At 49.6% G+C, this 23,534-nt stretch overlaps 2 protein-coding genes across 3 annotated transcripts; both read right to left on the bottom strand.

Annotated features, from left to right (window-relative positions):
* Positions 1 to 2,767: 2,767 nt before the first annotated feature.
* Positions 2,768 to 9,708, bottom strand: LOC100465045 (C-C chemokine receptor type 5). 2 transcript variants are annotated; one of them, XM_011222796.3, is made up of 2 exons: positions 9,555 to 9,708; positions 2,768 to 7,894 (listed from the first exon to the last, which is right to left on the bottom strand). In XM_011222796.3, exon 2 carries the CDS (start codon positions 7,881 to 7,883, stop codon positions 6,825 to 6,827), a length of 1,059 nt encoding a protein of 352 aa, XP_011221098.2. In that variant the 5' UTR covers positions 7,884 to 7,894; positions 9,555 to 9,708; the 3' UTR covers positions 2,768 to 6,824. The 2 variants fall into 2 exon arrangements, with proteins under 2 accessions (XP_011221098.2, XP_034514074.1); XM_034658183.1 differs by lacking the exon at positions 9,555 to 9,708 and adding an exon at positions 9,072 to 9,535.
* Positions 9,709 to 15,801: 6,093 nt separating this feature from the next.
* On the bottom strand, positions 15,802 to 23,311 carry CCR2 (C-C motif chemokine receptor 2). Its single transcript, XM_011222807.3, has 2 exons — positions 23,007 to 23,311; positions 15,802 to 19,700 (listed from the first exon to the last, which is right to left on the bottom strand). The coding sequence occupies exon 2, from the start codon at positions 19,687 to 19,689 to the stop codon at positions 18,568 to 18,570; it is 1,122 nt and encodes a 373-aa protein (XP_011221109.1). The 5' UTR covers positions 19,690 to 19,700; positions 23,007 to 23,311; the 3' UTR covers positions 15,802 to 18,567.
* Positions 23,312 to 23,534: the final 223 nt, after the last annotated feature.

Below are 23,534 nucleotides of genomic sequence, written 5' to 3'. Positions count from 1 at the left end.
GTTGGCGCCCGCGTAGTGGCGCCTCCTAGACTCCACCCATTAGCCTCCAAGCAACCCTCGCTCAGGGGCACCGCGCCCCCTGCAAGCTCCCCTTACCCGACGCCCCCTGTCGGTCGTGCGTAGGCCCTCCATAAATGTTGGTTGGTAGGATGAATGAACGAATGCTAAAATTGGGCGGCACAAGGTCAACGCACAAGTGAACTGTGTTCCCACCTTGCTTCTCCGGGTGTCTGCTTCTGTCGGAATTCCAGACAGAGGGAGGGGGCGGGGAGTTGGCCTGCCGCCCCCCCCCCCCACCTCCCAGNCCAGTCTGCTTAGAGCTGCACGGTCTGAGTCAGCCGGAATTACTTTCTCAGGTTAATCCCCGCCCCCCACACCCCGCCCCAGAAAGCCTTTCCCAAGACACTACCCAGGGTCAGAGGGATTGAACACAACGCCCTAATGTCGGCAGGCCCTTTCCGTCGATTGCTGTCAATCCACAGGGTTTAATTTCATAACCTGAGAGCCCTCCCAGGTCCCCAGCAGCTTCCATTCCATTGCGGAAGGGGAGCTGCGTTGCCCACCACACCGAAGAGCATTCTTCGGGAGAGTGCAGTTCTAATCTAAAGAGGAAATAGCCATTATCAGGAAAGTAGCTAACGGCCAGGAGAACTCCGATGTGCCAGGCACTGCGCTCAGCCAACACGCGATCTCTCATTTCATCCTCCGTGCAAACGTATGAACTAGTGGGTATCACTCTCGGCCCCAACTCACAGATGAGGAAACTGAGTCTAGAAGCATTGAGCAACTTGCCTAGGAATCCCTGATGCCACAATCCAAGTTATACCGATGTTTCTTGACTACATATTGTATGCCAGGCTTGCATGGTGCATTGGGCCATGCAATGGATGTTTTAACATTAATTAAAATGAAATAAAATTAAAAACCCAGTTCTATAGTTACATTAGCCGCATTTTGCACTGGTCTGGTGGCCATTGTACTGGACAGTGCGTCTCCATCAGCACAGAAAGTTCTTCCGGACAGGCTGGTCTAGATACTCCAATCCCACCAAGCAGATAGTATCAGGCAGATAGTATCCCAAGTCACAGGAAGGGACTCTGACGTCCCGAGACAGATGCTGAGTCACTTCCCCAAGCTCCCCCAGCCTCCAGACTGGACCTCAAGTCAGTCTGACTTTTCAATCCCTGCTCTTTTGTCTAGCAGGTTCCACTTGCCACCCTGTAGGAAGGAGTGAGATACCCAATCAACAGAGAGTCCTGATTTGATGATCCATTAGAAAAAAAAAAATCATAGTTTTCTGAAAAGGGATTTTTGAAGAGTATTATCTAGTGGAAATAAACCAGGGTGCAGGTATTTTATTTATTAAGATTTTATTTATTTATGAGAGAGAGAGAGAGAGAGAGAACAAGCACAAGCAGGGGGAGCAGGAGAGGGAGAAGCGGACTCCCCACTCAGGAAGGAGCCCTATGCAGGACTCGATCCCAGGACCCTGGGATCATGACCCGAAGGCAGACCCTTAACTGACTGAGCCGCCCAGGCGCCCAAGGACAGGTGCTTTAGAGTAAATATGGGCTATTGCTGTTTTAAAACTACCTCGTTGTTTTCTCTGCAGAATTATCACTGCATCTCCCAGGGCTGACACAGACTTCCAGCATTTTCCAGGTCTTCAGGGATAAGGCTTTACTGGACACAGTTAAAGGGATGGCTCCCTGGAGGGACAAGGAAATGGAGGAGGGGGGAATTCTTTCGCCAACATAAGCAAAATCGAGATTCAGTTGTGAAGGTCGAACAGACCTTTTTCTGCTTATTTCTACTTATTCCGTCTTGAATGTGAAGCCGCCAAGCTCCACAGGGGCGCCGGAGAGTCCATCTTTATTTACTTTTCACTTGGAATGGACGGGTTGACACATAATCCCAAACCAGAAACGAAAGCGAGATGCTTGGAGCCTCCAATAGGAAGAGCTGATATTGCCAAGTAGGTCTAGATTCACATGCTTTAAAGACCAGCTGGCGGGAAGACAGAGTTAATGTTCTGTTGCGAAAATCGAGGAGTCGAATTCAGACCCTCCCTGGCCCTCGCGCCATCCCCTTCCAGGCGGGCAGGGTCTTCCAGGGACAGCAGCCTCACTCGAGCACGCTCCTCGGTTGGATGGGCTTTAAGCAGCGGTTTTCAAAGTTGGCTCTACTTAGAATGGCTGGGAGCTTCCACAGGCCTCGCAAATCAGAGTCCCGGGGGTGGGACCAGGTGTCACTATTTGCGAGACTGCCCAGGTTAAGTCCTACCAGCCGCTGAGGTTAAGCCAGGGGCCAGGAGCATGCCCCCCCCCCGCCCCCTTGAATTGCGGGCCCAGCTCTCCCTCATTTAACATGGGTGCTGACCCGCAAGGGAGTCACAACGTGCTTCCACCTGCTCTCCTCCGTGGTGCACCGCTGGCTGTGCAGGTGTGACGGGAAACCCCATGAGAACTGAAAACGGGATCCGGCCCACCCAGACCTCTGACGTCAGAACGCCAGGCGCGAGGCGGGCGGGGGTGGGGGGAGCGCTCTGTTGTTTGTCCAGAAATTGAGGGATCGGGCTGACTGGTCCTCAACAACCTTCTGGTTTTCAGATGCTGTGATGGGAGGAGAGGGATCTGACTGAGGTGAAGACAGGAATGGAAAAAAGGAAGTGCGAATAAAAAGCCCACCCAACTGGCGATCACATTTGATTGCTTCCAACACTTGGTACCTGAGACCACTGCTGGATACACGAGAGAGACACAGGGGAGGGGCTTGTGGCTTTTTTATGGACTGTGAAAAACACTTTGTCACAGAACATTTTGTGGCCTTGTTGCAAGGCTGTGGGTTCAGTGATCTGCAGAGATTGGCTCTGGGCCACTAGGACCTTCATTTCCACTGCAGGCATCAACCCGCGTCCTCCGATGGCGCTCTCTTGGTCCTCAGAAACAGAAAGAGCCGAGCATTATCTACCCTGCGCTGCTGTGGAAATACCTCTTGTCCACGACAGGAATGATGCCAGCAGAGGCAAACACGAAGCAGCCCAAAGTAAAACTTCCCCGGGCTCCAGGCTCCGCGGTCCCGGCTGGGCTGCGGGACGCCCTTGTTGGTTACCAAAATGGCCACAGGGGGGCAGTGTTGCCCAAGGTTCTTACAGGCTCCGAAAGCCTGTCCATTGGATTCCAGCTTGAAAAGACTTTTTAAAGTGTTTAAAAAACTGGATACCACCCTAAGAAAAAGAAACAAAACCAAGCTCCTGACACATGACACAACCACAGTGGCACAGAACTTATAATAAAACTAAAGTAGTAACAATATGGAGCCAAATAAAAGTAAGACTTGTAAAAATGCTTCTAGAAAAGACTGAAGGCAAATAGAAAATACGGCACCACATACAGAAAAGTACCTTGATTTCATCGTAACAGTGGCGAGGCCAATGCACTTTACTTGCGTTGCAGGTGTTTATTTTTTTATTTACTTTTCCTTTCTTAAAAATTTTATTTATTTATTTCTCAGAGAGAGAGAACACAAGCAGGGGGAGTGGCAGGCAGAGAGAGAAGCAGGCTTCCCACCGAGCAGGAAGCCAGATGCAGAACTCGATCCCAGGACCCTGGGATCATGACCTGAGCTGAAGGCAGATGCTTAACTGACTGAGCCACCCAGGCACCCCTAATGTTGCAGGTGTTGAAACTAGAACCTTGGAATACAAGTGTGAGCGGAATCCTAACTAACGAATTTGCACATTTTCCCTCTCTGCTGAGGACGTTCACTTTACTTTGACTTTATCCATGGTGCATATGTAACCCTTTCTAGGACAAAGGCCTCCGGGCTGGGGGTTAGGGTACCTTCGCCCAGGACATGGTGAGTGGAGTCAGAACCTGAAAGTCACGATGACTCCAAACTTGTTTTGTCCGTCTCGGGGCTGGGGGAGAAGGGGGCTGGGCAGTGGAGGGTCCCACAAAGTGAGGAGTGTGGGGATGATGGGAGGGTTCTCTGGACACTCCCTCTACTTAGACTCAGCCCCCTTCTGCCCTTCCTTGGGTCGTGCCTTCCTTTGACTCACGGGTAGAAGGCAGTCCTTCAGGTTGTTTGGGAATAGCTGTCCCACGAGCCAGCCCCGGCTGTCCTTGTCTTCCACTCATTCCACCGACCTCCAGGTAGGACGGTGACCTGCTCCGGAAGGAGAGAGCCTGAAAACCAGCTGGCCCCAAACCGTGGATGTGACCTGGACCCATCACCTCTTCCTGGAGCACCTGTCTTCTCTGGGGATAAGAGACACGTGCTCAGAAATCCAAAAGTCAATGACACAACCATTGTCACCACTGCGATTACAGCCAAGTGTTTGGAAATTGGAAACAAAAGAAAAGCAACCTCATGAAAAGCCGTCCTCATGCATCATGTGTCTGCATCTTAGGATGGCAGAAAGGACCAGCTGTGACCTTAGGGTTTCTTCACTGGCAAACACAGACAGCTGACATGGGCTTAAACACACATTGGTTTTTCTGTGTTTTAAAAACGTGTCAGCCATTTGGCTCTGGTAATAGAACTAAACTAGAAATTTAAAAGGGTCCAGTGTCCATTGCTCAGAAATGCTGTCCTGAGAGACAGCCTCTTCAAAAATATTATTCTGGCAATTTGACCCAGGGAGAGGGGCAACTTTTACAGATATTTAAAAAGAAGTGTAATTCACTGTGTGTGTGTGTGTGTGTGTGTACGTATGGAATTTTCCAAAACCAGCTACTTACAAAGTGCTTTCACACTTTTGTATGCTAGTTTCTAAATGGACAGTTGACTGAAAGAACAAGAATATGATCAATTATTTTAAAGAGTGGTTTTTATTAAGGATTTTCTCCCAAGCAATTTGTAACTTTCCATAGACCTAAGATTCTCACATATATAGGATATATATATATATACACACACACACACATACACAAAGATACCAGAAAGTCTTTAAGTTGACCCAGACGCTAGGGTCACAAGATACTGATGCCCCTGAAACAACCTTCAGAGCATCTCTGGGTGCTTCCCGTTGCCACCCATGCTCTCAAGTTTCATCTTTCAGAGCTTGAGAAAAATCCGTAGTACCTCTTACTATCCTGACACCTTAACCTCTTGAGCGACTCTCACTCCTTTATGTTCCATCACCTGATCTCTCCCAAATGGTCTCAGCTCTTCCCCAGATTCAAAACCATCTCAGGCAGGTAAAAGATCATGAAAGTAGCCACCGCAGAACACGAGGTCATGACTCTCTCTTTGACATGAAAAGACCCCTTGGTGTCGGGGACGGTGTGTCTGGAGACGGCGGCGGGAAGGAGCGTCCAGAGCTAACACACTCAGCCTGAAACACAAAGGTCTGTAAACTGTGCTTTTTGTGGCTGATCAAGCTGGAGGCGGCCTGTTTCCAAATGAGTCTGTCCCTTCTGCCTTCTGCCCTGTGCCCACAGAGAGTTGAATCCAGAAGATAATGTTTAGGCAGCGGTGTACGCCAGGAGGGCAGAACTGTACTCATTCAGGCTTCCCTCCCTGCCCCTACCCAGGGTGTCTTAGCTCAATGCTTAGAAAGCTCTGGAGGTTCATTAACTATGGAATTAGTCCTCACCTGGATGTGTTCCTGGACCTCAAACTCACACGTTCATATCTCTAGTGTTTCCAAACCTCGTGGAGATACCCCATCGTTGGAGCCGGGCTGGGAAGGACAGCTCCCAGGGCACGGGCAGCCGCGGAGAGCCAGCCCAGGTTCTGTCTCCAGAGGGCTATGTGTAAGCTCACAAAACCAGACCCTTCCTCTTCCACCAGCCCCTCCTGCTTTTGACCTGAACCTCATCTTCTTTCCATGCTTGAAGTCTTCCTTAGGGCATCTCCAGTGTGCATGCTTGATGCCTGCAAGTTCTGTCTGTCTCCCCTCTGCCCCTTACCTCCAACCCAAATCCATCCCAAGTTCTGCTGACTCTCATCCTACACGCTGTGAAAATACTTTCCTCTTCCCATCCCTGGTGCCTGGACCTACACGGAAGCCCCCTCACCTCGCCTGCATGTTGTTGGCCTCCCTGCCCTAAATGCTCACCTTACCAGGGCATCCTTTGGCCATGCAATGAGCTCACTGCAACAGCGACCGGGGCATTCCCTGATCTGGCTTTGACAAGTGGTGCTGTGCACGCTTCCCAGGGTCCGGGCTCACCTTTCCTCCCCGTGGTCCGGGCTCGCCTTGCCTTCCCGAGCCAGTGCCAGTCCTCCCACAGCCGCCGAGCCACCCTCAGGTGTGGGGTATGCAGCTTGGGGCTTCTTCCCCACCCTCTCCCAGCAGAGGATCTCCCTCTCACTGAAGAAGCTCTCCCAGTTCTCCCCTGGTCCTGAACATCTGTGAAACTTACCAACCATGCCTTGGAGGGCAGATCACACTTGGAAGACATCGTTTCTTAACCGATCGCGACAAGGACTTGCTTTAAGCACATTTGCAACCTGCCCCTGTTTCCCCCAGCAGGTCAGAAACTATACAATATGTTTCTTGATTCATTTTGGTATTCCTGTTCAGGTTAACCAAACTCAAGAATCAGCAGTTCTCTGAGGATTTTTTTTTTAAATAATGAACTTCTGCAGCGAAGGGAGAATGTGCCAATAAGTTGATGTATGTGGAGCAGAGATGAGGAGGTTGCTGTGTCATCGGCGTATATGGATTTTGCTCTCCGGAAGTGACAGCCTCTAATGATCAAATGTATTTAGAAGAGAGGCCAGATGGATGGATGAATCTTAGACCCGCTAGGACAGTGACTTCCTTTTAAAGAACCACTCCCACCCCCAGGCTGTGTACAACGACCTGATCCAGGTCACAAGCCGACAGAGATTTCCTGCTCCCCGGTGGATCGAGTGTAAACCGAGCTTGCCCTGTCAGAGACATCTCCCAGGAAGACGGAGCAGCGTTTGCAGAAGCGTCTGACGATGTGCTTCCGGAAAAACTCCAAGAGGTAGTTTCTGAACTTCTCCCCGACGAAGGCATAGATGATGGGGTTGATGCAACAGTGCGTCATGCCAAGCGTCTCCGTCACCTGCATGGCTTGGTCCAGCCTGTTGGAGCTGCTACAATTATTCAGACCGAAGGACTCCTGGAAGGTGCTCAGGAGAAGCACAATGTTGTAGGGAGCCCAGAAGAGAAAGTACACGATCATGATCACGAAAATGAGCCTCACGGCCTTGTGCCTCTTCTTCTCATTTCGGCACCGGAGCAGGGTCTTGAGGATGGCCGAGTAGCAGACGACCATGACAAGCAGGGGCAGGACCAGCCCCAAGACGCTCATCTTCAACGTCAGGAAGTTCTTCCAGAAACGGTACTGCGTGGGTGGGAAATGGGGGCTGCAAGTAAAGCGAGACCCCTCTTTTTGGGATCTGGTGAAGACGATCCCAGGGAGAGAGGCAAACACGGCCACCACCCAGGTGACCCCACTTGTCACCACCCCAAAGGTGACCGTCCTGGCCTTTACGGCGAACACGGCGTGGACGATCGCCAGGTACCTGTCGATGGTCAGGAGGATGATGAAGAAGATGCCGGTGAAGAAGCCTACGTAATAGAGCCCCGTCAAAAGCTGACACATCCTATTTCCAAAGACCCACTGGTCTGCGGCGTAGTGGGCCCAGAACGGGATGGTGAGAAGGAAGAGCAGGTCGGAGATGGCCAAATTGAGCAGATAGATGTCAGTCATGCTCTTCAGCCTTTTGCAGTTGATGAGGATGAGGACGACCAGCATGTTGCCCACAAAGCCGAAGATGAACACCAGCGAGTAGAGCGGGGGCAGGAGCCCGGCGGCGATCAGTCTCACGTTGGCCTTCTGACAGGGCTCCGACGTCCCGTAATCAATGTCATAGTATGGAGTCGACATTTGATAATTCATTTTGCTCTATCCTGTGAATAAAGAAAAAGTGATCTTTTCTAAAGCCCTAGAATGTACAGAATGGTCCACCATGAGCGCAAAGGGTCTTACAGGCTTTCAACATTGGTGCCTCGATTTCCACATTCAACTGACTTCCCTTATGTGGCCGAACAAAGGACTTTTGCAGGAAAGGGAAGGATCACCGCGAGCGTCTCTGCTCGCTGCGCTGCACGGAGAGCCTGACTCTCCGGGAAATTCACAAAAGCGTCGTCTGACCAAATAAAATCTGGTGCTCTGTGGTCACATGGAGCGAATGCAGCTTTGATTACCGTTTCAAGAGACTGACTCAGATGCTAACGCTGTCTTAAGATCTACCATTCCCTGAGCTGAGCTTACACAGAGCATCACCCGCCCCCTGCTAGTAACCATGAACAGTTCCCCAGGGCACTCTGTGGGCCAACCGCTGTTCTGAGCTTCACACCCATTCATTCAATTAATCCTCAAGGTCACTGTAGGAGTCAGGTCATGTTATTGTACCCAGGTTGCAGATGAGAACCTCAAAGCCCAGAGAGGATGAGTAACTTGCCCAAAGACACACAGCTAGGAAGCAACTGATTTCAAAGGCAGACAGCCTGTGCTCTTATCCACCTGCTACCCCGGTCTCTCACTTCTTGGTGAGAGAACTGGGACGTGGCATCACCAGCCTGGTGCCTCGATATAGTCAGAATGAAATGGGCTAAAGCCCAGGTTCCCCCAGAAGGCTGTAGGAGCCAGCAGCCTGCTGTTAAATCCAGACTCCCATTCTCACATTTGCTCTCACATTGGCTTGCCTGGTCTATTTCCATTCCATTGCTTGATTGAGAAGTGTCTTTAATTAATCCCTGTGGGTCTCAAGCCCCCTGGACCTCAGATTAGGCAGCTGGGAGGAACATACAGAAAATTTCACCTTAAATTCTGAGCCAGAACCTGAATCATTACACTATATGTCCTGTGGAACTGATATATTAAAGGGAAACTTAATTTGATATTTGTAATATGATATTAATTTGGACAACATTTAGCTTCCCCCTTTTTTGGGGGAAACAAACAGACAAACAAACAAACAAACAAACAAACAGAAGAGTCTGACTTAGATACGACTTCTGCTTGGAGACAAATTCAGATGGCATCCTGTCCCGGGGAGGGGGGGGTAGGTTCAGTTCTTCTTACCAGAGATAATCTCTGCCAAGATTCTGCCAAGAATCATCTGTCTTGAAAAGCTTTCTTTTGAAAATTGAAGCTTCTTTCCTTCTTTTTTTTCATTCTTTCTCTCCCTCTTTCTTCCTTCCTTTCTTTCCTTCTTTCTTTCTCTTTCATTTCTTTCTTTTTCTTTCTTTCTTTCTTTCTTTCTTTCTTTCTTTCTTTCTTTCTTTCCTCTCTCTTTCTTTCTTTCTTTCTTTCTTTCTTTCTTTCTTTCTTTCTTTCTTCTATATTGATCCCTTTACAATCTTTCATTCACAATCGTCTTTTGTATCTTTGATGTTATCACAATCTGAAACTCATTCTAAATTCTAATTCTTTTCTTCTCTCAAAGATTATATTTCAAGATAGCTCTAGGAGCACCTGGTGTTTGTCTAATGGGTTTCCTGTAAGCTTTTACACATCACAGAAGCTGAGCTAACTAACAGGCGAAGTGGCTGAAAGGTGACTTACCAGGAGGGTTCTCGTAGGGGGACGGATGTCTCAGCTCCTCTGACCAGCTGAGCTGTGCAAATCGAACATATAGGCAGCCTAAAAGTAGGAAATGCACAGTTTCTGCTGAAAGGGGGAGGCGGAGTTTTAGTGAATAAGTATATTGCCTGGGCCAAAAAAAAAAAAATCAGAGAGAAGTTCTTCTTTTTCAACTTAAAATAGGCTGGAGACTAGATGTCTGGCCTGAGAGCTTATTCGTGGGTCTCCCTGATCACATTTATGTCTTTTATTTCTACTCATCCAGCTACACAGAATCTGTTAGAAAATAGGATTGAAGGGCATTAGGACTAGAGGATTATTCGCGTTTATCGAGTCAAAATCCTTCATTTTGCTGGAAGAAATTGCTGCTTGAGAGGCCAATGATTTATTTGTACAAGACCACAGGGCTTATCAATGGGGAGGCCAAACAGGAGAGATTCTGATTCTCTATTTGTCCTCAATCAAAGCTACTGAAGCCAACTTGAAATTGACAGGGGAATGCTTCCTATGAACCCTGTGGTCCCCTTTGCCCACGTTCCCCCCTATCCCCTGTGCCTACCCCAGCTCACACTCATACCTCACCCCCCACCAGTACTATTTTTCTCTGCAAACGAAAACAACTGATTGTCTAAAGGGCTTGACTTGTAGTTTCCCCTGTGAGCTAAACATGCTGCCCGTCTTCCTTGGGGTTGCGTATGTCGTGGGGCACGTCATGATGAATTTCCTCCACCTGGTTGCTCCGTGGCAGCCCTCCAAACCAGCAGGCGTTCGTGAGTGCCTGCCCTCTGCCACATACGTACAGCAGAGATCCTGCCTCCAAGGACACAGTCTTTGTGCAGCTGTGAGAAATTGTCCACATAAAATAAGCAACAGTTGACGGCGTAGGGTCAGGTTCAGGAGTCTATGACAATCCCATATGCAGTCACAGAGAGCTTTCTTGGTGGAGTGGTTACTTATCTGAAAACCTCAACTGTTGACTACCGAGCCGAGAACACAGGGGACAGCACCCTGAGCCTCAAGAGCGCCCTCTGGTGTCTTCCGCTTCCTCCGCTACAGCATCAGCAGCATGGGCTTGTGGTCTAAGAAAGGGCGGTGGAGACCCCACACCTGTGGAGGCAGCCTAACACAGGGCTAAGCCCGTGGCCTCTGCAGCCAGACCTCCGGCGCTTGAGGCACCGCCCTACCCTCAGCTTTTCCGTCTGTGCAATGGGCTGAATAACGAGTTTATGGGGAGGGGCACGCTGGGCGGCCACACCCAGAATTTAGCACATAATATCTACTTGGGGAAACATCAAACTCCTAAACACTCATTCCGCGATCCTTTCCTAGGGAGAGTATATTTGGTAAAATTTTAATGAAATTGGTTCCCGGGGTCCTGGTCTAGAGCAGAGAAGTCTCAGCGGCCTGGAAGCTGCAGGGGTGAAGCTAGGGTCTGGTGCTTGGAGAATAGACTAGAAGGAGACGACGGCTGGGACATCCAGAAAAGCACAGAAATAGCCCAGTAATCAAGAACCACCCACCCAGGGCCATGCTTTTGGGTCACAACAGAACCCGACAACTGGTAATCATAACCAGGACAGTGAATCATGAAAAAAAGAAGATCTTCAAGTTCATCCTGTGTATGCAAGTCAGGAGGCAATGATTAAGAACCTGACTCTGCAGACATGCTCCAGAAGTAAGTCCCAAGCTTCACCGTTGGCCACTTGGCACTGAATGAGCTTTTGAAACTCCCCAAGCCTTAGTTTTTCTTATCTGTAAAATGGGGGCAAAAAAAACTCAAACCCAAATCACAAACTTATTCGATAGGTCTGTGGTCAAGATCAAATGATAGAACACGCGTAGGGTGCTTCGCAGATATCGGCCCTCTGTGAGCTATGTAAAGAAGGCCTTATAGTTCACAAAAATATGAGCTCACAAAATGGGTAGCAAATCAATCAATATAAAATTTTGCAGAAAAGAGGTGGCATCAATAGTTTTGGTCCTTCAAAGAACAGCCTTGTGTTCACTGGTGGTAGTGTGTGTGTGTGTAGAACTCTCAGACGCTGCTGGATACATGTTATATTTCTGTATGTGACCAAGGGTGGCTTTTTACTTTCACCTCCGGAGCTGGGGCCTCGCCCTTTGAAGTTCTGTGCGTCCATCGTCAGGTGTGGCTGAGGATATGACGGGTGCTCGTCTCTAGAGGGCAGTATGGAGTAGCGATGCGGGCGTGGCGTCCCAGAGGGGGCTGCCCACCACCCCCACCCCTCCCAGGGCGCCCTTGGCAAGACACTTCCCCTCTCTGAGCTTCCATATCCTCAACTGTCAGGTGATGTGCTGGACCCAGGGGTCCCGAAGGCAGCCCCCCCCCCATTCCATACTGGATGACTCTATGGCCAGGCTGGTTTGGACAATAGACATTTGGGGGGGAAACAGGGTGAGGATTCATAGAACATGGAAGCCCAGCTTAGCGGGTGCATCACTTCTTTTGGGCTTCTGGGTCCAGAGGGGGCTTCAGGTCACCTCTCGGGATGAAGCTTCATCCCAAGGAGTTACAAGGAAGTGAGGACCCACGGCAATGTCTTCAGCCTTGAATCAAGGAAACATTTCGGTCTGTCATGCTGTGACTGAGTTTCATGGTCTCTTTCATGATTCTCTTTGGCGCTCCATCCCGTTCGTAGGGCTCTTGTTCTGCTGGGGATGGCATTCAGACTCCCCATGAGAAATGGTCTTTTCACCTGTCTGTCACTCTAGACTCGATCGATGCCCATATCGGAGGGCGTCTTGTGCCCGCCCTCCTTTCAGGGAGCTGGCCAGTCTTTGAAATAGCTGCTCGGTGTCCAGACATTGAATCCACGCTGGGCGGGTGGTCGCACCTGCCACACAGCAGCTCACACTCACACGGTTCCAGCCTGACGCCAGGTCAATGCTAGGCAACAGCGGGATGGGCTGTGAACATCTTTCAGTTTTTAAAACCGATGTCTAATAAAACCAACACACACTCACTGTATGGCGTTAGGAAAAACAGAAAAAAGGAGAGTAGGGAAAAAATCGGACATATTCTCACAATCTCAAAACTATACTCCTGAACATGGGATGTGCTTCTCAATCCGGACGTTTTCCCACGCATACTTTTTGATTAATTGTTCCCTATGTATACCAGTTCTAAATGCTTTTCTCTCTGTTCTTTTTTTTCCCCCTGCTAAAGATTACAGTATAGGGGTGCGTGGGTGGCTCAGTCAGTTAGGCGTCTATCTTTGGTTCAGGTCGTGATCTTGGGGTCCTGGGATTGAGCTCCGCATCGGGCTCCATGCTCAGCAGGGAGTCTGCTTGTCCCTCTCCCTCTGCCCCTCCTCTGCTCTCAATCTCTCTGTCTCTCAAATAAATAAATAAAATCTTTAAAAAAAGATTACAGTATAGACATTTCTCCATGTTGTTAAAAAGTTCTCTTTCTATGTAATTCTTACACTGTCATTTTTATGGTGGTATGATTTCTTTCTTTCTTTCTTTCTTTCTTTCTTTCTTTCTTTCTCTTCCTTCCTTCCTTCCTTCTTTCCTTCCTTCCTTCCTTCCGTCCTTTTTATGGCAGTATAATTTAGATGCCCCAAAGTGCAGTAAACCTGGGTGCACAACTTGGTCGAGCTTTGATATGCATGTACCCACATAACCACGCCCTTCCAGATGGAGCTTCATCCTATCACTCCAGAAGGTGGCCTCGCACCACACCTAGGGGTAAGGGCCACTCTGACTTCTGTCACCGTGGATCATCACGTGCCTCTCCTTTTAAATTCATACATTTATGAATCATAGACAGTATCCTCTTCTGTGTCTGGCTTCTTTTGTTCAGTACAATGCCATAACCACATTTGCCAGAGTTCTGTTACTAGACATTCATGCTCTTTCCATCAATCACTATTATGGACTGCCTGTTCTCAGTGTGGCTGCCAGTGCTCTGATATTCCCTACCAAGGAGAACGCTCCCAATGTCCCCAAAGCCACCCTCACCAAGAAAGTCAGAGAATCCCCATGGTCCTCAGAGAAAGGGGAAGAATCCTTCCCTACCACCTGTGTGTCCTAGCAACGATGCTAGGGTCCCATGACTCCCAACACTGCTTCACCTTTGGCCTCAGATACACTTCATGGTGGGTGAGGCTGGGGGTCATCATGCTGTCCTCTCAACCCCTGATGTCTCTGTCCTCCAGGTTCTTCCCAGAATGACCCCCTTCCCAGCCCCTGCACCACACCCCCATGCCCTGTGCAAGTCATCAAACCAAGTGGACACTTGCAGGCTGTCTACCTCCTCGCTTATTAGATACATCCAGATGTGGTAGAAACCCTTTAACTCAGCTGGGAAGTCTGCTTTATGCATTTTGGGTATTTCTTTCCAATCAGCACCCAGACATCAAGCTAATGCAACGTAGTGCGCATGAAGCTATGTAATAGGCCCACTGTGACTTCGGATCGGATCACACCTGCACCTCTGTCTTCAGCTCTATGCAAAACAGGATATCATGCAGGACTTTTCCGGTTACCCCAGAACTGGCAGTTATGGCCCAAGGCTGAGGGCAGAGAGGTGTTAAGTACCCTACAGTTCTAAGGAAAACCACTGACACCTGGGGTCACACATCTTCCCTGGGGACTTACTAGAGTGGCAGAATCAGCTCTGTCCCCCTATTTGTCATGTCAACTCCTTGCACCCCTGTCCTACAAGGAGAGAGATTTGGGCAGGAAAGGGTTATAGAAAGGGGTGGGCTTAATGGTGAGGTGAGTGGGGGGTCATCTCCTCAAAGCCAAGGGCATGGGGTCTGAGAAAATCGTGTGAGGAGTGGGAGCTTGCAAGAAGGGGAGGCCAGCTCCTCTTTGCTGGGAGGGGCATCGTCTAGACAGCAGTCGAGCTGAGCAAGAGAAGAGGGGATTGGAGAGAGGAGATGGTGGAGACAGGGCACAGCAGTGAGGCAGCAAGGAGGTCCCGAGGATGTGAGAACAGCCCTGGGTCAAGTTACAAACATCGTGTCAGAGTGACAATGTCCCAATCTCAGTGACTCACCAAACCCAGGGCCAGCCCTCCCCTAAATTCACGGAGGTCAGCTCACCAGCCCGGAGGCCTCTTCTCTCTGACGAGCTTCCTCTTAGTGGCCCTTGGTGGCCCTTGCTGCTGCTGGTTAATCAACCCTGAAGCCATTTCAGTTTGTCAGGGAAATCCTAACAATGAGAAAAAGACAAAGCAGAGAAGGATGGGGTCTGGGTGACTCACTCCCAGGGCCTTTGAGCGTCACACATCGTGGAGGACGGCACGGGGTGCGCTCTGCCCAGCCCCCAGCTCCACCAGGAGTCTCCAGACACCCGTCCCTGGGAATGATGATCTTCCCGGACGTCTGCTCGTCTCAGACAGCCCGCTCAAACGTTCTCCTCGGGGTAAAGAAGACAGGTTCCCACTTCTAGAAATGGAAAGCATCGGTAGCTTTTAAGCAGCAGTTTCTTTGGTGGCAATAAAATCCTACTATAGCTATTACTGCCGTGATGTGGGACTATCATTGAGTGAGTGACTCTCTCCTCCAGGCTCTCAGAACATTTCACACATGCCTCTCCTTCTGTGCCCTGCACGGTGCCTGGTGATTTACAAACACCCCATTCTCAACCCCTCCTCCCCTCACCAGTCCCGCACTTAGAGGGGTCTAAGAACACGGGAATTAACCCACCCATCTTTATGTACCTGACCCAGACTGGCACCTGAAGGGTCTTCTGGGGTGTTTGCCGCATTGAACTCCACGATGGAATAACAAATGCACACTTTCCTGAATTTTATGTATGAAGCCGCTATGTACCATGTGTAATAATTAGACTTTGTGCTTCTTGCCAAACACCCCCCACGGCTCAGTGACTTAAAATAGCAAGCGTGGACTTCTTGCTCCTGTGACATGTGGCTACCGTGTGTGGCTGGGTCTCTGGCTCTGTTCTCTGTGTCTTCTTTCTTGCTCACTGTGGCACCTGCTGTGGCCCGGGGTGGGTCTTCCCCTTGGCCGAGCAGGGAAAGCCAGAGGCTCAGCCCAACCATCTCTATCACTCTGTGTGGTTGAGGCAGATGGCGCTTCTGCTCAGTCTTTAGCGGCCGAGCCTCCCGTGGGTAGAGGAGGACACCTGCCAGGCACACTGTAAGTCCTAAGTCACACCGCAAGGACAGGCACGTGTCATCACACAGGGGAAGGAGTGAAAAGTGGCAAACAGTAAGACAATCTACCACACCACAGAATAACAAAACAGGCAGGCTTTTTATTATTATTATTATTATTATGGTTAGAACACTTAACATGCCATCTACCCTCTTAGCAGATTTTTAAATGGACAATACAGTATTGTATCAGCAGGGACAATGTTGTAAGCACATGTTTGGAACTTCTCATCTTGTACAACTGAAATTTTATGCATATTGATAAACATAAAAAGAAAATGCAGTATATACATGCAATGGAATATTTTATTTGCCCTTATACAGAAGACGTCCTGCCGTATGCAGCGACATGGGTGAGCCATGGGGACATTAGGCTGGGTGAAATAAACCTGTCATAGAAGGACAAATGCTATGTGATTCCCCTTACACGAGGTACCTAAAATAGAATCATGGATGTAAAGAATAGAATGGTGGTTAACAGAGGCTGCGGTTGGGGGGGGTGGAGGAGAAAATGGGGAGTCACTAATCAGATAGTTTTGTAAACAACATTAAAGCATTAACTCATTTTCCAAATCATAGTTTAAAAAACCCCAATATTTACATTTCATCATCCAAACAAAACTTCATGCATTGGTGAGGATACTACAAATATCGGAAGGCCAAGCGTGCTCTCCGCACCCCGAACACACACACTTCTTTCTGAAACCATCTCTATAGCCATGAAGCAGGCAAGGAGAATCATCATCGCTTAGAGCTCCCGAGCCACCAGGTTCCAGATGCCCTGTGTTTCCTGCTTGTGTCAGATCAGAAACGCGCTGGGTCACCCGTGTGTACATTCTTAACTTGACTCACCCAAGATAAAAGTCTTGCTGACTTAAGTGAGCCAACTCCTCTCCTTTACAAATAGGGTTTAAAAGTTCGATTAGGGGTCAATGTGATTTAGGAGTTCCCACTCCAAACCGGACAATTTGAACATGAATGACATTTGCAGAGCACAGAAGCATTTGAACGCAATCAAACCCATGACTCCCTAGACTTCATAATGACACAGAAGGATTTGTGGCCGCAAAGCTTCGAGAATAGAGATCCCGTTGAGATGCCGCCTGTGGAGTGTGCACTAGGATCCAAACGGTACGAGTTAGACACTGCATCACCATGAGCTACTAAGCCCCTAGACCAGACCCCAGACTCCCTGAGCAACAACTATTCATGTTGAATTGGTAGTCTCCCAAACACACCACAGGCTTCCACATTCTAACTCAAAACCAGAATTCTCTCTGTGACTAATACGGTATTTTCAGGCTTGACATAATAGCAACTCTTAAAATGATACTCTGTCCCATTTGCAAGTTACAGTTTCAGCTTTACTTTTATTTTTACTTTATTATTATTACTATTTTTTTTTTACATATGTGAACTCTATGCCTGGATCCAAAAATGAGGTGCTGGAAGGTAGTTTGGAAAACATTTTCCCCAACCCATCAAGAGTCTTCCTTGTGTAGGCCCACCCCGTCTGTGCAGTTAGACCCCGAGATTCACAGGCTGGGGTATGACTTCCAAGGCAGGGGCCTCTACCCCATCTGCCGGCCCCTTCTCTGCCCCAGCAACACACCCCAAGGCCCCCACCAGCTGTTCCCCCTCTCTCGAGCTGACGGAGGGATTCTAGCTGCACCATTTTCTACTCCCCAAGGCTACTTTCTGGACCTCCGCGAGCTGGCTCTGGGGCAGGGCAATCCTGCGGGCAAGAATGATGTGATGAAGTCTCGGGGGGTGGGGTGGCAGATGGGGCCAGGGCAGCAGGGACAGGCAACAAGAAGATAAACACAGTCAGATCCAAAGAACTGAGGCCTCTTTGGGTCCTGGCGCATCCTTCCTGGCCTCTCCTCCTAGCTGATTCTGGAAAAACTGCTTCATGGGGCCTCACACAGCCTCCCGAGCTCTTGCTACAGCCCCTGTCCTCCTGATCCAGGAAGTCATCTGCCTTCACACCTTCTCCCCATCACTACCTGCAAACCTCCCCTTTCCTTGCACAGACCAAACGAGGGCTTTTATTTTTCATCTCATTATAGACCACACAGATTTTATAAACAAACACGTTCATACATTTTTACATACGGGGATTTGACTTACAACGCACATGAACAATGGGGCACTATATTGAATAGATTTCAAATGTAGGCTGCGTGGTTGTCAGAGATAGATGGCAACAAAGCAAAAATGTGTCATGTACTTACACAGGAGAGGGTGATCGGACCCAGATGAAGCTCTCAGAGGGTTCTTGGGGTTCCCAAACTCTCTCTGAGCAGGTAGGGCCTTCCAGGTTAATATGGGTGGGAGGCGAGGTTGGGGGCGGCACGGCTGTCTGGCTGGACCAACGAAGGCCTTCCCATCCTCCTCACCCAGGCTCAGCCAAGCCCACACCTCCCACCTCCTGACACTCGTGTCTGACCCCACGTGCCCTCACACCATCCGCCCGTGCCCACTCGCCCCCCTCCCCGCCTCTGGCTGGGCCCTTGACCAAGGGGATAGCATTACAGAGCCATTGAAGTGAAGGCGAAGGCTGGGAGAAGCACATAAGCAATTTCCTGGTGTAGCGTTTTCCAGGAACTGGGAAGAGCTGGTTGGAGAAGTCACAGTCTCCACCCATGGTTCTTCTGGACTATCGCCTGAGCGTGCACTGGCTTCCAAGGGAGGGACAAAATCTGTCTTAGGGCGCACGACCCTGAGGTTCCTGGGCACTGGCCTCAGAGGCTCACAGGCCTCCTTGCTGCAACAGACCCTTGAGGCTTTATTATCATATACACATTGCCGTACCCTCTTATAAGTAAGAAGCGAACTGCTACTCATTTACAAGCCAGCCGAGACCTCCTGCTCCCCTGTGGAAGGCGTGTAGGTGGAACTCACTCGATCCGCGGTCTCCCCGTAGAAGACTGGGCACTGTTTGCAGAGGCGTTTGGCGATGTGCTTTCGGAAGAACACGGAGAGATACCTTCTGAACTTCTCCCCGACGAAGGCGTAGATGATGGGATTGACGCAGCAGTGTGTCATCCCAAGGGTCTCTGTCACCTGCATGATTTGGTCCAGCTGACTGGTGCTCTGACAGTTGCTCACGTTAAAGGACTCCTGGAAGGTGCTCAGGAGAAGCACGATGTTGTTGGGAGCCCAGAAGAGAAAGTACACGATCATGATCACGAAAATGAGCTTCACGGCCTTGTGCCTCTTCTTTTCGTTTCGGCACCGGAGCAGGGTCTTGAGGATGGCCGAGTAGCAGACGACCATGACAAGCAGGGGCAGGACCAGCCCCAAGACGCTCCTCATTATTGTATGGAAACTCCTCCATGTTTTTGCAAAGTGAGGAGTGCAGGTGAGAAAATCTTCGTCCCTTTCCACTCTCGCGAAGACGATCCCGGGGAGAGAGGCAAACACGGCCACCACCCAGGTGACCCCGCTTGTCAACACCCCAAAGGTGACCGTCCTGGCCTTTAAGGCAAACACGGCGTGGACGATCGCCAGGTACCTGTCGATGGTCAGGAGGATGATGAAGAAGATGCCGCCAAAATACCCGACGTGATACAGCCCGGTGAATGACTTACACATCACCTCCCCCAAGAGCCACCCGTGCGCGGCGAAGTGGGCCCAGAACGGGATGGTGAGAAGGAAGAGCAGGTCGGAGATGGCCAAATTGAGCAGGTAGATGTCAGTCATGCTCTTCAGCCTTTTGCAGTTGATGAGGATGAGGACGACCAGCATGTTGCCCACGAAGCCAAAGATGAACACCAGCGAGTAGAGCGGGGGCAGGAGCCCGGCGGCGATCAGTCTCACGCTGGTCTTCTGACAGGGCGCGCTGTAATCATAGTCATAAATGGTGGTGGGTTCTTCCTCGCTGCCCTGGATATTGGTCGTGAACAGAGAATGCGATGTGGACAGCACGTTGTGGCTGGCCTGGGGAAACGTGCCATTGTCACCCATGTTTCTCCGTCCTGTAATCAGAGAACAAAATGATGACACCCCACGTAACTGCTGCCGTCCCCAAGCTTAAAAATGTCTTCGTGCGGTGTCAGCGATGGCCTGGTCTCTGTCTCTGCTTTGCAGCCTTGTCCTGGAAAGCTCCCGCACTGCCTGATCACTTCCCTTTATCCGTGGGATCAGACGTGAGCTGTCTCCCCACCAGCTGTTTCTCAACACCCTGGGCCTTCCCGGAGGATCCGACTTGCTCGGTAAAGTTCCCTGCACAGCACACGTGCTGCTCTACGTCCTATTCGGGGGCACACGGCTCAGTGTCCCGATGCCGGAGGACAGTGAGGAAGGGCATTCTGCAAGGGGGCCCCTGGGAATGCTCTATTCCGACAGGAGAGATGCAGCCAAAACCCGGGCCTGCCCCTTCCTGCCCTGGAGCTTGTCTTGTGAGGGCTTGGTGTTTGGGACCCCTGAATGAAAGACTCAGAGAACGGAGCAAAACCAGGCTGAGTCCCAATGCCACCAAGTCGTAAGCCTGGCCTTGAACTGCTCATCCTCCAACTTCTTGTGATTTGAAAAAAATGAGCCCTGCTTTTTAAGTTACTGTGAGTTCCATGTTCTGTTACTTGCAGCTGAACGCTTTCTAACTAACTCTCAACTCTCTGCCTCCACCTTCCTGCCAAAGCTTCCTGGGCAAGGTTGCCATGACAACCCAACTACAAAATGCCCCCCGCCCTGCTTCAGCTTCATCCTTGATGAGCACTGGATCCTTCTGCTACGTTCTTCTGTTTAAAACTCACTTGCCTTCTGGGAGGTGAGTGCCTGCCTCGTGCCTCCTTATTCATTTTCTTCGTTGGCGTCTCCTTCCCCTGCCCACCCTGTGAGAACCCCCAGGCACCATCCCTTGGCTGTCACCTCTTTACCTGCTACCTCTTTACTCTCGGCCCCAAGTTCTTGCTCCGTTGTGTTGTCTAATTGCAGGGTTTTAGGCGCCCTGAATGCCAATGTGTCCCAAAGCTCTGCCTTCTGGTCCCACCTTGCAACCCCTACATTTCAGAGTTGAATTTCCCATTGCCTCCTGCATTGCTCCCCATGGGTTTACCCATTTTCCCAGCGTTTACCAAGCACCTCCCGTGAGCCATATTCTTTTCTACTACTACTGTCATTATCATTGTCATGTGAATTCTACCTCATAAACACCTCCGGATTCAGCCCCTCTGCACCCCTGTCAGTTGCCACTGCCTTGCCTTAGACCCTCCCCATTTCCATCTTTGCTGTAGTCTTGCCTTGCTCGTGGCTTATTCCTGACCTGCTCCTTTTCAACCTGACTTCCCCAACACTGTAATGGGATCATGCATTCCTCAGCTGAAAACCGCAGCGGTCCCACACATTGTATGTGGTGGGACCTCAAAGGCAATGCCTGGACCATTTGTCAGTCTTTTCTATGCTCACATCCTCCCGGCTTCGTCTCCAGTCACTTCTCAAACCCCGGGTCCTGTGCTCCCACCCCAACCATCTTCCGTCCATTTTCCTGCAACTTGTCTGTTTTAGTGGTTTTGCATAAGCCTTCCCCTCTATCTAAAATGCCTGGTGAGCTCCTATTCATCCGCCGATACCTCTCGCTCAAATTCCACTTCTTGTGAAGCCAAACCTGCCTCCTCTAATCAATCACTCCAATCATCTCAAAACACCACGCATGCCTCTAAAACAAGCCCTTATCACACGATCTCCCATACACTGTGTGCCCCTTGAAGTCCAGATCATGTTTGTTTCCAGCTCTTACGATACCATCTAGCTAAAGGAGGCACCAGTAAATGTTCATTGAAGGAACGCATGAAAGTCTTTATACTGAGTATAACATTTGACATCATTAGTCTTGATTCTCAAGAATATTCTTTTTTTCCCTTTCCTGGTAGTGACTGTGAATTGGTTTTTATCTTTGTACACACCTTATTCTTCAATTTCTCTTATGATCGATACATCTCATAGATCCCGCATTTCACTAAGCCAGATTCTTGGAAATCTGCTGCAACTAAATAAGACTTATTTAGTCTCAAGCACCTGGGGGAAAAATGTATCCACCTAAAGAATTACATCTATGATCATTAATTGAGTGTTTCTCAAGCTCCGGGTGCTGTGCTAAATATTTTGCATGCATTAGTTTAATACTTGCAAAAATTTTGTGAGCAAGTGTTTATACATTTTACAAGTGAAGAAATTCACAATTTAAGCATTGGCAAGTTAAATGACTTTCCCAAATTCACAAAACAAGTAATAGCTGAGCTGGTTTTTGAACCTGGGGCTATTCCGTTACAAAAGTCCTCAGGAGCTCCTATCTCCAGCCTGGGAGAGCAGAGATGCATATAGAATAGGTAATAATTGCCTGGGTATGCCTCCCAGGTAATCCAGTGGGAGACCATATAAAAACTAAGATATTGGGGATCCTTGCACACAGACCCTTAAATGCAGCACACCCTCTGGGCTGCTCTGTAATCAACCACAGGGCTGGCCTCCTCATCTGGATGGGAAAGTGTGGACTGGACCAGTGGTTCTCAAATGCTGGGCTTCAGTATCACACAGGAAGTCTGTCAGTCAGAAATGCACAGCCCAGACCCTCTGGTGATTCAGATCAGGGGTGGGGAAAAGGTAGGGTGCAAGGGGGCCAATTGCCCTGACCACTTCCACTGTGTCTTCTCTCCACATTGTTGTTTACCCACACTGGCTACCAGCCACCTCCTCCTCCACGACTTCTCCCCAGTCACTCCAGCACACCTGGCTCATGGCACAGCAGACACTTGTGAGGTGTCACTTTCAAGTCTCAGGACACATCCTGAATCAATTAAAAGCTGACTCTCAGAAAAATAGATTCCTTGCTTCAGTCCCTCTGGGCCTTCTGAATTGAGGCAAGAGGCCCATTTTGGTTCAGGGTCTGGACCATCACATAGACAGACTATGAAGGGGGGGGAATATTTGGGATAGAAAGTTCTAGCTCTTTAAAGCCCTAGGGGGCTGGGAGGGGCAGAGTGAGAGGAGCAGAAGCTGAGAAGCCTGAGTGTCCTTACACTTCGTGACTGTCCTCTTTAGCCCACTGTCCTCTCACCTGAGCCCTGTGGGGCGGTCTCACCCTGCTCTGTATTTGTTCACTGCCATCCGGGCCTCTCCAACATTTCTGGAGCAGACACCACCCTCCAGCCTTTTCTCCCCCAAGACCATCCCCCAGAGTCCTGAGCTATGCAACCTCCACGGTGCTCCCAGTCCCAGCATCTCCAGTGTTGGGATGCTTTGAGGCTGTGATTCATAAAGTAATGGAAAAAGCACACGCAACTCACCAGTGGATGGCTTCTCCCAAGTGGTACTGGAGGGTCAGGCTTCTCAGCAACTGAAGCAAACAGATCTGGAGGTAGAAACTTGGTGTGCAGAAGTAGGAAATAATATTTCCTGCAGGAGGCGGAGATACAACGGCAAGTAATGGTAAAGATTTGAAAAAAAAGAATGATATAGTTCTTCTTTTCCAGCCAGGAACATTGTACGCTAGGTTGAGGTCTCCAGAGTATATTAATTTTGAAATCTTACTTATGCAACCGTGAGTGTGAGTCAGGCGCACCCTGTACATCTGCTCCTCTGTCTAACGACTCTGGGCTTCTTTATCTTGTGAGTCTCTATATCTGGAAATCTTCATCTCTTTTCTGCCAGTGATAATTTGCATGAAACGAGCACAACAGAACTTAATTTTCCAGAGGATAAATGCTAACTGTTGGTGATGGTGGAGAAAATAGAATGAGTTTTATGTGACCACGCACACTGGTGACATTGTGGATTTGGGATCTGGTTGGAAATTTTTTTTTTAGCTGGCGATT

Source organism: Ailuropoda melanoleuca, chromosome 4 (assembly GCF_002007445.2).
Source record: "Ailuropoda melanoleuca isolate Jingjing chromosome 4, ASM200744v2, whole genome shotgun sequence".
Lineage (NCBI taxonomy): Eukaryota > Metazoa > Chordata > Mammalia > Carnivora > Ursidae > Ailuropoda > Ailuropoda melanoleuca.
Note: the sequence above shows the minus strand (reverse complement) of the source record. Positions and strands in the feature narration are given on the sequence as shown.